We start from the raw sequence: 13,115 nt of genomic DNA, 5'->3' as shown, positions 1-13,115 counted from the left end.
TGTGAAATCCTTGGTGTTCTCTTAACTTGGTTGTTTGCTTCCAGACATTTCATTACCTGACTAGGTAACATCATCAGTGATAGTGAATGTGAGATCTGCCTCCTATTATGCAGTATAGAGTAGTTTTTCCAGGTAGTATTGGTGAAGTATGGTTTTCTCTCTGGTAGTTCCTTGATTAGGGTATTGTTTTCTGCTTCATTGTTTGTGAGGTGTTAATCCTTTCTTATTTGGGGGCAAGCTGCTAGAGAGGATGTATTCCGGTCTTTTTGTTTCCTTCTTAATTGTTTATTATCTCTTTTGAATGGTATGTAAAATTGGTTTATTTCTATGTGTCTATTGATGTCTGATTTGGCTAAATGCCATGCTTTCAGGAATTCAGTAGCATTTTTGAATTTTAAATTTGGGGTAATATAACTTCCGCTGAATGACTGAGAAATTTATTTTCCAATTCCAATACTCTCCCGAGCACCCTCACTAATATTAAGCGCAAGGGTCCAATCCAGTTACTAACTTGGAATATTACTAGCCAAAGTAACAGATGGGGACCTGGTAGAGTTCCTCTCTAATCTTGACTTCATAGCACTCCAAGAGACATGGGTGACTACAAATGAGGAAAAGATTAATTTAGATCCTGGTATATTCCTGCAAGGGAATATAAGACTAAAGAGCGGGCATCAGGAGGACTGACTATAATTGCCAAGCAAAGTTGGGCTAGCAAGGACTACAATCAGTTCCTAGAGATGACTCTCCCAATTATTTAGCTATAAAATTTTCATATAAATGTTCTAAAACAGTTCTGCTAAATATATCTGCCACCCCACATGCCTCCCCCGTTTTTTTCCTAATATTTGGGTGAATCTAGAAAAGACAATGTTAAAGATAAAGTCAAATCATCCTAAAACCATATAATTTTAGCAGAAGAGTTAAGGGCCAAGATGGGGTCCCTCCTTACACAATGTTGTACAACTCGGAGTTATTCCTGAGGATTATCTTATCAATGATCCATTCTGGCTTTCTAGAGACCCCACATGAAATGCAGTGGACTGACAACTGGTGTCCTTGATCAATAACTGTAACCTCCATAGTTTAGGAGGTAAAGAACCTGGTTTTATATATCCTTTTACATATTATTCATGATTTTAGACTATCTATGTTTACATGAAACAAGACAGGGCTGTCTTCAGACATCTAAGTACATGTGAAGGAGATAGCGATCATCAATCATAGTCCATTTCCAAGCCAAATCGGATACTAATTTATCTGTATCTCACAATAAAAGATTATTAGCTAATCTCAAAGTCAGGCAGAATAGAAGGCTCAATTAGGCCAAGGAAGACACTAAGGCAATATCCTGAATTTCTGAACTCTGAACAGGCTCATTGGAGAAACTCAGTTTCCTTCTGTATCCAAGGTCTGAATAAAATCCTCACTCAATATATTGATCTATGAATTTCACTGAAAAAAATGTAACAGATAAACTTCCCACTAGAAACTGACAGCAAATAAGTTCAACTTGAGGTTATTCTGTTTACAGCAATGCACTACCATTAAAAAAAACTATGCTAAAATATTAAATATTACATTGATTACAAGACACTGATTGTTGTTGTTAGTTGCGAGGTCATGTCCGACCCATCGCGACCCCATGGACAACGTTCCTCCAGGCCTTCCTGTCCTCTACCATCTTCTGGAGACACTGATAGCCTCTGAAAAAGTTTCTTTCACAGGCAAAATATGGCCAGATCTGGAATTTTCAGCAAAAGGGGTAAATTCAGTTTTCTTCTGGAATATTACATCAGGTTTATTGAAGGAACATAAATTCTAATTCAATATTCCCATTCCAGCTTCAGTTTGGGAGGATTTTTATGCAGCTCTATTTGCTATTATTCCTAACCAGGGCCTCCCATATAAGCAAATTACGGATACTTTAACCTTTGAAAACCTTCCTCCCTGGTCTCAGGTGTTAGTTTCAAAAACCAAATTTATTATTCAATCTCTGAAATCTGGTGTGGCTCTGGAGAAGTTTTTCTACCCCTGGAACTCTTTAAAATACACTTTGATTGGTGGCCCTATTGTTAGCAGGGCTGTTCTCCCCTATAAATAATTTGAGTTGAATATCATGAAGGATTTGCCCACAATCTAGATCTTTCCTGGGGCAAAGACACTCTCTTTATGTGCATTATAGTAGGCTTACTTTTGCAAAGCCCATCATCTTTGAATCAGAATGCAGATTTGTACTTGGCCAAGTGCAAAACGCATACTATTGTCACACTGATCTAAACTGAAAATAGGTGAAAAGCCTTGATTACAATGCTGACTTGCCTTTTGCTCTATTTTGATATTAATATCAGGTCTCTGTTCATCTGTGATATAGTATTATATCTAACGCTCCTGAGAAGTTGGAAATTCAGATGAAGACTTCATAGTGTATTAAGCAATGGCACACTATCAGTTGAGAAAGACCAGTGACAAAATGTGTCTTTTTCCAGTAGTTCTACAAATTCTTTTGGGATCTATTATTGGTACAAGTACCATCCATTTTAACATTGTTTGTCCAATGATCATGGGGAAATGTCAAGGCCTGCATGAAAGGAAGGGAGTGAGGGAGGTATACATATTATTTGGATGACTTGGCTTGGAAATGATACATTTAGTGTGGATTTGGATGTTCAAACGGATCACAAAGACTGGATTCAACTGCACAACTTGGAAATTCACTGGGTGACTTTGGATCAATCACTACTTCTCAACTCAATCTATCTCAAAAGAGTTGTTATAACAATTGAAATGCTATATATACTGTTTTGTGTTTCAGGAGAAAGAAAGGATATATAATCTAATAAATAGGGATTATTTATTCATATTGCAATTTGCTTTTATAGGCCTCCAGTGTATTGAATGGAGGAAAACTGAAAATTGGGCAGAAACATGATCAGATAGGAACTGAAGAAGGGATGGTAGGCTTGCTGCAGATATGTAAAACTGGGAGGAAAAGTCCTTGTTCTATAAAGCCATGCCATTGTTTCACAAAAAGTTGTAATTCCAGAAAAGAATGTTGTATTAGCAGCAAACTGAGCAAATACATTTAGCTGAATTGTAGTGAGCTTTAGGAACCTAAAAAACTGGTCCAAGAAAAAGAATGTGTGGACTTCAGCCTGTCTTAATCGATGCCAAGAGTTATTCATTTTCAAACTTAAAACCACTTGACAATTAATATATTGCTAAATTGCTGAACAACTGAGAAACATACTCTCACCTCTGCTCAGGGAAGATTAGGAAATGTTTATTTTTATTAATACATTTGGACTAGAATAATATCATACCCAAGTATACAATCACATGTCCGATTTTTCTGTTCATGCATGTACATAATTGCCAGAGAAAATCAATTCCTCAAATGTTTCCTATCTGTTCCATCCACAGACACTCTGATTCCAAAAGCACGTCAAAAACTTCAACTTCATTATTTCAGACCTGGTACATTTTTATATCTATTGTGTTAGAATGGCACTGAACATTTTAATGAAAAGTGTGTGAAGCTTAACCCTATAATTATTGTTNATTGTTTCCTTGATTTTTCCCCGGTTAGCTTCTCCACTTCTTTCATGAGCCGGAGACAGAGCTCTTCTTGCCAGGGCAGAGCCACACACTGGACAGCCACAGGGAGCCCCACAGATTCTTTCACTGCCTGCAAGGACAGCATAAAGAAAGCAGTTTTTTTACAGCAAGCGTCAAATACAGATAGTCCTCGAGATAAGGATGATCACTTAATGACCGTTGAAGTTACAACACATCTCCTGTAAGCTACTTACAACCCACTTTCGAACTTACAGCTGCTGCAGCAACCCTACAGTCATTAGCTCTTACGACTGACTGCAGGGACTCTACAGCATCCCCCCATTTCTCTCTCTCTCCCCCATCCTGTTCCCCTGGGACCCTGTAGGCCTTGGACTACTCCCCCACATCTATCACACCCTTATCTTTTATAGTTCTCTGAGCCTCATGTTGGGGGGAAAAGGACAGGCCACGTGTTTCCGGCCATATGGCTGTCCTTCAGAAGGTATTGCCATTTTCAGCTTGCCCACAGTTCCTTGTGGTGACACAAAATGTGGGTGTTTCAGGGTTGGAGAAGGCCTTGGGAGACCCAGGGCAGTGTCAGAACCCATACAGTATTAATGGGGACTCTTTTCTATTTCTTTTTACTTCACTGCTCTGGGTTCTGCCATACTCCTGAAGGGGAGGGGGGAAGACATTGCGTGCTGTCTCTTTGTTTTTTTATCCCTTCTGCTGTTTCTGCATATTTGCTCTTTGAACTGTCTCTCCCTTGATGTTACCTTGGGGTGACATCTGGCTTATGTTGGAAGGGAAGGTGTGAAGACCCAACAACATCGCTGCAAGCCTGGGAAAGACTGGTGTTATCAGCTCTTTTCCCACAACAGACTTAACACCTGAGGATTGGCCCATTCAAACTGACCGGAGGAACTATTGGGCTGAGGTTTGCTTTTAACCTATGGATCTGAGCAGAAAAACCCTCAGATCCTGCCTATCATGCCTGCTATCAGCTTCTCCTAATAAAAGTTCCTTTTGGAAGAAACTGCTTCCACGAGTTCTGCTTTCTTAGGATGAGGTTTTGAAGTGGGCCCTGACAGACAGTCCTCCATACCTAAAGCACACCGTGCTCCACTTAACAACCTGCCTTTTTGTTTAACAACCGCATCAGAGAGAACAGGGGGAGGCAGTTGTTAAGTGAGGCCATCTCGCTTCATGGCCATCATGACATGTGACCATAATGGACAGGCTCCCCTGTGGTCGAATCTTGAGGATTACCTATAAATTCTGCTAGGCACTGTCATGAGGCAAAGCCAAGTACCTTTGCAAAGAGTTTGTCCCCCAAATCATTGTAGTGTCCTTTGAAATTCTTTAGCTCCTCTTCGTCCTCCTTTGTCACTGTTGTAACTGGTACCACCCCAGCAGGGAAGTCCAACAAGTTATATAATATGTTATAACTAATGACCTCTGTACAGACAAAAAACACAGGGCACATTAAATGGCTACCCAGCTCTCTTGAGCAACTTGCAATGATTAACAGTACAAGGAAGACAGTACTTCATAACTCTGATCACACATATCTCCTCCCCACTCTACAGATGAGAAAATTATTTGAAAAAGCTGAAGCCAATCTCAAGCAACTAAAAATGTTCAGACACAGAAGGTTTCGTGTTTACAGTGTTATGTGCTGTCTGTAACTTTCTGCTCTTTAAAAGGACACTCAAAACAATTGTATTCTAGAGGCTATATGGATGCTGATGATCATTTGACTACCTTAGAAACTGTATTGTTAAATTAGATTCCCAAAGTCTACAATCTATTTAAGAAGAATTTTAGAAATACTGTCTGCCCTGTCACAAAAATTGTAGTTATGTATTCTCAGAAGAATGAACGGGTATTAGTTTGTGAAGGCTGATCGAATGAAAACTGCCATCCATCAGCCTTTAAATTGGCCCTTTATTGATGGAAAAGCAAGATCCAACATTATGATTCCATAAGGAATGATTTGGCAATCCCTAGACAAAGTTTTTGTCTAAGTGTACAGAGAACTAGACAGACATTTTAAAAAGCAGCTATATAATTACCTCTTATAAATTGTTACTGAGATAAGCTGCTCAGTATCAACATGAAACATGCCACATGAACTCTTTTGCTTGCAGGGAGGGAAAAAGTATTTGATCCCCTGCTGATTTTGTACATTTGTCCACTGACAAAGAAATGATCGGTCTATAATTTTAATGGTAGGTTTATTTTAACAGTGAGAGACAGAATAACAACAAAAATATCCAGAAAAATGCATTTCAAAAAAGTTATAAATTGATCTGCATTTTAATGAGTGAAATAAATATTCGCTCCTCTATGAATCACCAAGATTTCTGGCTCCCAGGTCTCTTTTATACAGGTAGCGAGCTGAGATTAGGAGCACTCACTTAAAGGGAGTGCTCCTAATCTCAGCTTGTTACCTGTATAAAAGACACCTGTCCACAGAAGCAATCAATCAATCAGATTCCAAACTCTCCAGCGTCCACAAGGTCCTCCTGCTCAAGAAAGCACATGTATAGGCCCGTCTGAAGTTTGCCAATGAACATCTGAATGATTCAGAGGAGAACTAGGTGTAAGTGTTGTGGTCAGATGAGACCAAAATTGAGCTCTTGGGCATCAACTCAACTTGCTGTGTTAGGAGGAGGAGGAATGCTGCATGTGACCCCAAGAACACAATCTCCACCATCAAACATGGAAGTGGAAACATTATGCTTTGGGGGTGTTTTTCTGCTAAGGGGACAGGACAACTTCACCGCATCAAAGGACGATGGACGGGGCCATGTACCGTCAAAACCTGGGTGAGAACCTCCTTCCCTCAGCCAGGGCATTGAAAATGGGTCGTGGATGGGTATTCCAGCATGGCAATGACCCAAGACACAAGGCCAAGGCAACAAAGGAGTGGCTCAAGAAGAAGCACATTAAGGTCTTGGAGTGGCCTAGCCAATCTCCAGACCTTAATCCCATAGAAAATCTGTGGAGGGAGCTGAAGATTCGAGCTGCCAAATGTCAGCCTTGAAACCTTAATGACTTGGAAAGGATCTGCAAGGAGGAGTGGGACAAAATCCCTCCTGAGATGTGTACAAACCTGGTGGCCAACTACAAGAAATATCTGACCTCTGTGATTGCCAACAAAGGTTTTGCCACCAAATACTAAGACATGTTTTACAAAGGGGTCAAATACTTCTTTCACTCATTAAAATGCAAATCAATTTATAACTTTTTTGAAATGCATTTTTCTGGATTTTTTTGTTGTTATTCTGTCTCTCACTGCTAATATAAATCTACCATTAAAATTATAGACTGATCATTTCTTTGTCACTGGACAAATGTACAAAACCAGCAGGGGATCAAATACTTTTTTTCCCTCACTGTATAAGCCAGGATAGAATGTGGCAAGATCCATAACAGGAATATATTAGGATTGTGAAATGCTTCAGATTCAAAACTGCAAGCACCTTAAAGCAGCCACCCCTTTTCCTAGGCACAGTACCGCCATAGAAAAAGGTGCATTTGGTTCAAAGAATTGCAAACAAGCATCATATTTGTACCCCCTCTGCATCACCCCATGAATTTTTTGTCCAACATCAAAGCACATCACAGCCCTAAGATTTACTCACATCTGGTTGAAAAAGAATAGGACGCACCATGGGATCTAAAGGATAACAATGTGCTTTTTAAAACTCAGTTTTCCAAGTTTTTTTTTTTTTAAGTACCTGGTAGTCTTCCAGAAGACCCACTCTTAAAAGCAGGACCTATAGCAGGACAAAGCAGTACATCCAGTTCCAGTTGTTTCCATTCTTCAGTGAATTCTCTGCAGTATTCCTAATGATAAGAGAGGGATTTACATATCACGGCTACCTTTATTCTTCAATGAATAAAACCTGGCATCCAGAAATACAGCGGCATCTGGTAAGGGCAAGAGGACAGATAGCACAGCAAAGGTTTTGAGTTGCTATTCTTTGAGCAACGACTTTATGAATGAACACCATGTATCCGGTCTCCTGGGAATTAAGTGTAAATGTATTTTCTTTCTTTCAACCCTTAAATCAGACTGTTTTAAAATGTAAAATAGCTTCCTTAGATTTGAATTGTTAATTGAGGATCTTAAAGCAAAAATCTACCTGATCCCAAGCTTCCCTTCTGAAAATACTGAGTCCAAAATTTGGTCTTTTTCTCCCCATCTCCACAGTAAAAGACTTACTGCACTGTGCCACTGGATAGAACCCCCCCCCCCCAATATTACCAACTCAACAGTGGATTCCCTTACAAGAAATGCTAAATTTAATAAGGCAGGGAATGGCCTCAGTGTGATAACCTGAGAGAGATGAGGCTACCAGATGAACCCATGGCCTGACTTGCAATACAATAGCATTTTATGCTCTTTTTCTAGAACAAAAAATATTTTCCTGATTTAACGTGCAACTAGGAAACACATGGTGTTACCAAATAAGTATTTATCCAATACATTCTTGAGAATGCTAAACTGTGCAGGTAGTAATTGTTTAATGACTGCTCTGTTTAGCAACTATTCACAATTGCAACCTATAAGTACAAAATTATACTTATAGCTCTTGTAGAATCTCAAAAGCCACGTAATCAAACTTCAATTGTTCTGCAATTGGAAAACTGGCAGGCATTTGTGACAGTCACAGTGTCCTGTGGTCACACAATTGTCATTTGCGCCCTTCAGAGTTGGCTTCCAACAAGCAGAGTCAATGGGGAAGCCAGCACTGAAATTATAAGTCACGGCCATTTGATGTCTTAGTTAACCACTTGGGGTGATTCACTTATCAACCACAGTGGGGATGATGAAAGTCCAGCTCATCCATGTGATCTTTCGGTTAACGACTATGCCACTTAAGTCATGGAGTTTCTGGTCCCAGTAGTGGTTGTAAAGTGAAGACTATCTGTATTTCTGTCACACAGAAAATTTCATTGAGCAACAACATGAGTATAAGAAAAATAAACAGGTCTATCTATGTAGCTGTATAGTAAGACACGAGAAATGCGCAAGTTATAATCTCATCCTCTATTTCAGCTTCTGCTCTTCCCCTGCAAAAGATATTCTGCAGACACCACAAATCTTTGTTCACAAGCATCTGATATCCAACTTAAAACAATTATTTAAAGGAAAGAATAGTTTCCCAAACAGGAAATGTCTGTTTTTCATTTTGAAATATCCACAAAGGCAGCATTCGCAACAAGGCCATCTTTACTGATTTAACATCCTCCAAATATATTGGATTTTAGTTTCCAACACCCCTATTCAAAAATGGCCAATGGCTAAAGAGAAAGGGAGGTAGAGAAGTCTAACATAACTGGGAGGCATCAGACTATAGAAGAATGATCTCAAGACTTACTGGGTTTTCCTAGTATGTAATACTTTTTTAATGGTTGCTTTAAATCTGTGGTCTGAAGTTGAAAAAGACCATGCTATTTTCTCTAATGCCTCAGAAAATAGTTACACATACAAGATTTTTATGCAGTTTGGACAGATTCTAAAAGAAAATTTACCTCAGTTTCCACGTGGTCTTTCCAGAGTTCTTTTACAGACCTAAAAAGTCAAAGAAAATAAATGAACTGCAGATGCATGGAATTGGTTGCCTATGTTCATGACCTGTAATAGCTTTCCCCAACCTGGGGTTATACAGCTATGCTGACTTAATTCCTCTGGGCAGAAGTCTGATTAGGCACTGGACTAGGGGAACATTTTGTATATTAATGTCAGTAAAGCTATCACTTTAACTGTTCCTGAGATCATCAATATGGAGATCAAGAAATATTTGTAAAAAGCATCAGTGGAAAGAAAATGTAATTTTTAAAAAAATCTCTTCTGGTAAACATAAATCCTCCTATACTATATATATATCTTTTTTTTTCTTTTTTTGCTATTAGCCCAAATTACTTCCCCCTGTAAGTTGGTATGAGAAGGGGAATGACTGAAAAAAAATCAAACTAAGAATGGATTAAGCAGTATTCCCCAACCCACAATGCTCTCCTTCAGCCCATATTTAGCCTATAAAGTCAAAAATTCTGCTTGGTTAAAAGCATATTTATCACTAATTCCATCCAAACAGGATCTATAAAATCAGGAAGCAAAAAATCCACCTGCTTACTTTACTACAAAGGCAACATTAAGAGATGAAGGCTTTAATCTCCCACCAAAAATATTTACCTTTCATACAGGTTGCTCAAACCTATTGACCGACGAATAGCCTAAGGAAAAATAAATGAAAAATGCCCTATTTGGGGTTGATGTAAAAATAAGTGCTAAAGACTTATAGTACAGGAAACACTTCGAATGAAACACAACTAGCCCAAAAAGACCAACCTATTTCTTTAGCCTTCCCCGGCTGGGGAACAATAGTCCCAACCCATTTGAAAGGGTGAAGATAAAGGAGGCTCAATTGTTTCAGTGCAGCCTGATATAACTTACATCACTTTAATATGTAGTCCTTATATTAATTATGAGAATGCCAAAGCTAGAATATTGACAATTGGTGTAGGGTAGTGGTTAAAATCACAAGACTAGAACTATGGAGACTCAGGTTTCAGTCCACCATCAGCCATGGAAACTGGGAGACAAAAGGCAGTGACTGGGAGATCAGACAGGTTCCTGGTGTGACTAGCTGACAACTCTGTCATCCAAAAGGTGGAGCAGGGAACGAGAAGGTCAGCTATATTTGAACTTAATTCTTAGTGATAGGGATGACATGTTTGAGGGAGTGGAAATATAGGAACTTTCTGTCACATTAGAACTCGCCAATTACAGAGACACAGATAACTGAACATAGGTTGAGAAACCCTGTTCCAGGTAAATAAAGATAGATGTAACTTACTATTGGGCTGATAATCCAGGCTAGGAATCTTCGTATCCAATAAGGTAATTTTAGTATCAGCAGGGTACTCTTTAGATTTGGATCTATGGGTTCACCTTCACTGAAAGGCAACCAAGACAATCCAAGTAAATAAATAAAATGCTAAGGTAATTTTCAAAATGGATGCTATCTTTAGACATCAGCTATCACTGCTGGCATCCAGAAATGTCTGTTTGCCATGTGAATTAGCAATTCTGATTAATCTGTAAACCAAGAGAAAAATCCTACTAAATCAGACATGTAGGTGGTCCTTCAGTCAAAACCGTTTATTTAACGACAGTCTAGAATTACAGAGGGTTTTGAAAAGGGTGTTTTACGGCCAATAAAGCTTTTCCAGCAATCATAAAATGTTGCGCTATCACTCCGCAGTCACGTGATCGCAATCTGTATACTTGGTAGAAGTGGGCTTTATGTAGAATCTTACTTCTCTCCATTGTGAAAGGTATCCATTTATTCTAACCTTCATCCTAAACTTTTTTTTAACCAATTACTGATTTATAGAAGGACCTCTTAACTCATTACTTGTAAATTTCTTCAAGGATTTTCAATGAGGCATTTTTATCAAGAGCTTTTTGGGAAGTTCAACCATAATAACCTGGTGTTCTGTCAGATCCTAGTATAAATATAAGCTACAGCAGCTCAGTTCATCTATCACACTAACCCAAAATAAAACAAACTGCTATACATTATGGGTTAAAATGATCCATCCAATGTCTATTAAATGCCCAATCAACATGTTTGGGGTGCTCTCCAAATCATTTTAGAGGGATAACAAGGCAGGCCTTTTCTACAGAAAAAAACCCTATCCAATTCTTCAACAATGCTTTCACTTCTGCACATTTAATTGTATTAATTATATTTCAATTTTCCTATGCAAGATAGACATTAAAATTAACTCACTGTCAATTTTGGCAGCTCCCAGGAGCCATTTTTTTTTCAAAAAGTTATTGCAATTTTCTTCCAACCCCAACTAAGAAATTGACTTCAATTACAAACTGCATAAAGCTGTCACATACTGAAATTCGTTAAGGACTCTTTATTTTGTGCTGGCTCCATGTCTTTCCACTTTTAAAAGGCACATTCTAAAAATGTCCATAAAATGGTTCAAGCTTTTAAACAGGTTGTTCATCTGTAGTGAAAACTGATTTGAATAAATTAAGTCTCTCCTGGGCTGATTTCTTGGTTCTGTTATACTGAAAGCTTTTTTTATTTGAACTTATTTTAGTTTAATAATAATAATAATAACAATAACAACAACAGCAACAACAACTTTATTGTCACTTTGAATGTACACCTAATGTAGTAAAATGAACAATTATTAGAATAATGATTTGTCTGCAATAATGATGTGTCTGCATAATTGCTAGAACAATGATGTAATGCATAATCACTGGGAAAATTCACTGGGAAAGTTCTGTGTCAGTAATATGTGGTTAACCAAATGCGCATTGCACATGGATACTTTGTATGTAGCAAAACCTTCCATTGTATGCCCGTGAGAAACGATCCAAATGTATTACAGTGTATTAACATGTGTAGTCCCTTTGTTCCTGAAAGAAGGGTAGTATAAAAACTGAAGTCTAATCCCGCCCTCCTCGTTCAGAATTGCCTATCTCTAATATGCCTCTGAACCTGCGCAATAAACCTCTCTGCTAAACCCCTCTGGAATTCGTAAGAGTTCTTTCGTTTTCCACAAGACACCAATCGGCATACATCAAAATGAAATTTCGTTGCATACAGCTCTCAAAGGGCCACCACCTCCAATATACACTCCTTCTTTGTGGCCAGCTCAAGTTTCAGATCGTCCATTTTTGTCTCTAGGGAGCGAACGATGGCAAACAGGACAGATGGAAAAGGAGCTCCATGTGGATTAGCCCTCAAATCAGCTTGTATTCCTGCATGACAACCTCGCCTCCTTTCCTTTTTCTGATCCTGACTCTTCCACCTTTTCCTTAAAGAGGCCTTGCTTCTTTTCGCCCCTGGAGCACGCTGCCGCCGCCACCAACTCCTCCAAAAGCCTCTCTCTCTTCCTCTGGGCCTGCCGACAGCCTCATCCAGTTCCTTCGCTTCATAAGCCCTATGACCTCTCCTCCTCTGCCTCCTTTGGAAACAGCCCTGATTTGCAATAGAATCCGTCGCTAGGCCAGCAGTCAGATCTTGCTGCTGGCAGAAAAAATTCAAACAGCGCTAACGACTTTTAACGGTCTCACCAACGGTTCCGAAACAGCTAGAAACTCGCCATGCCAGCAAAGATTGTCGGTGTCGTATGTTACCTTACCTTACTTCCACCATGTTGCTCATGTGGCCTATATCCCTTAATATCCTTCCCAAAATTATTCACCTTCGAGAGCCAATGGAGCCACAGCCGATCCAGGTGCCGCCATCTTAGAACTGTCTATCTAGACCCATACCAGTCGGGTTTCAGGCCGGGGCACAGCACGGAAACAGCATTGGTCGCGTTGGTCAATGATCTCTGGAGGGCCCGGGACAGAGGGCATTCCTCTGTCCTTGTTCTTTTGGACCTCTCAGCGGCTTTTGATACCGTAGACCACGGTATCATGCTGCGGCGTCTCGGTGAGTTGGGAGTCGGAGGCACCGTTATGCGGTGGTTCTCCTCCTTCCTCACCGACCGTACGCAGTCTGTAT

General features: G+C 39.4%; 1 protein-coding gene across 1 annotated transcript in view; it reads right to left on the bottom strand.

The window, feature by feature from the left end:
* Window positions 1–3,499: 3,499 nt before the first annotated feature.
* Window positions 3,500–13,115, bottom strand: part of LOC107284478 (fatty-acid amide hydrolase 1) — a 33,687-nt gene continuing 24,071 nt past the window's right edge. The window contains exons 9-14 of the mRNA XM_015812541.1: window positions 10,431–10,530; window positions 9,767–9,807; window positions 9,106–9,145; window positions 7,305–7,413; window positions 4,871–5,016; window positions 3,500–3,688 (exon numbers count right to left, since the gene is read on the bottom strand). Of these exons, the coding sequence (XP_015668027.1) occupies window positions 3,500–3,688; window positions 4,871–5,016; window positions 7,305–7,413; window positions 9,106–9,145; window positions 9,767–9,807; window positions 10,431–10,530 (625 nt within the window). The remainder of the gene's footprint in view (window positions 3,689–4,870; window positions 5,017–7,304; window positions 7,414–9,105; window positions 9,146–9,766; window positions 9,808–10,430; window positions 10,531–13,115) is intronic.

This window comes from Protobothrops mucrosquamatus, unplaced genomic scaffold, assembly GCF_001527695.2.
Source record: "Protobothrops mucrosquamatus isolate PMUCROS unplaced genomic scaffold, P.Mucros_1.0 scaffold95, whole genome shotgun sequence".
In the NCBI taxonomy this organism is placed as follows: Eukaryota; Metazoa; Chordata; class Lepidosauria; order Squamata; family Viperidae; genus Protobothrops; species Protobothrops mucrosquamatus.
The sequence above is the reverse complement of the archived record's forward strand: the minus strand, read 5'-3'. Positions and strand labels throughout refer to the sequence as shown.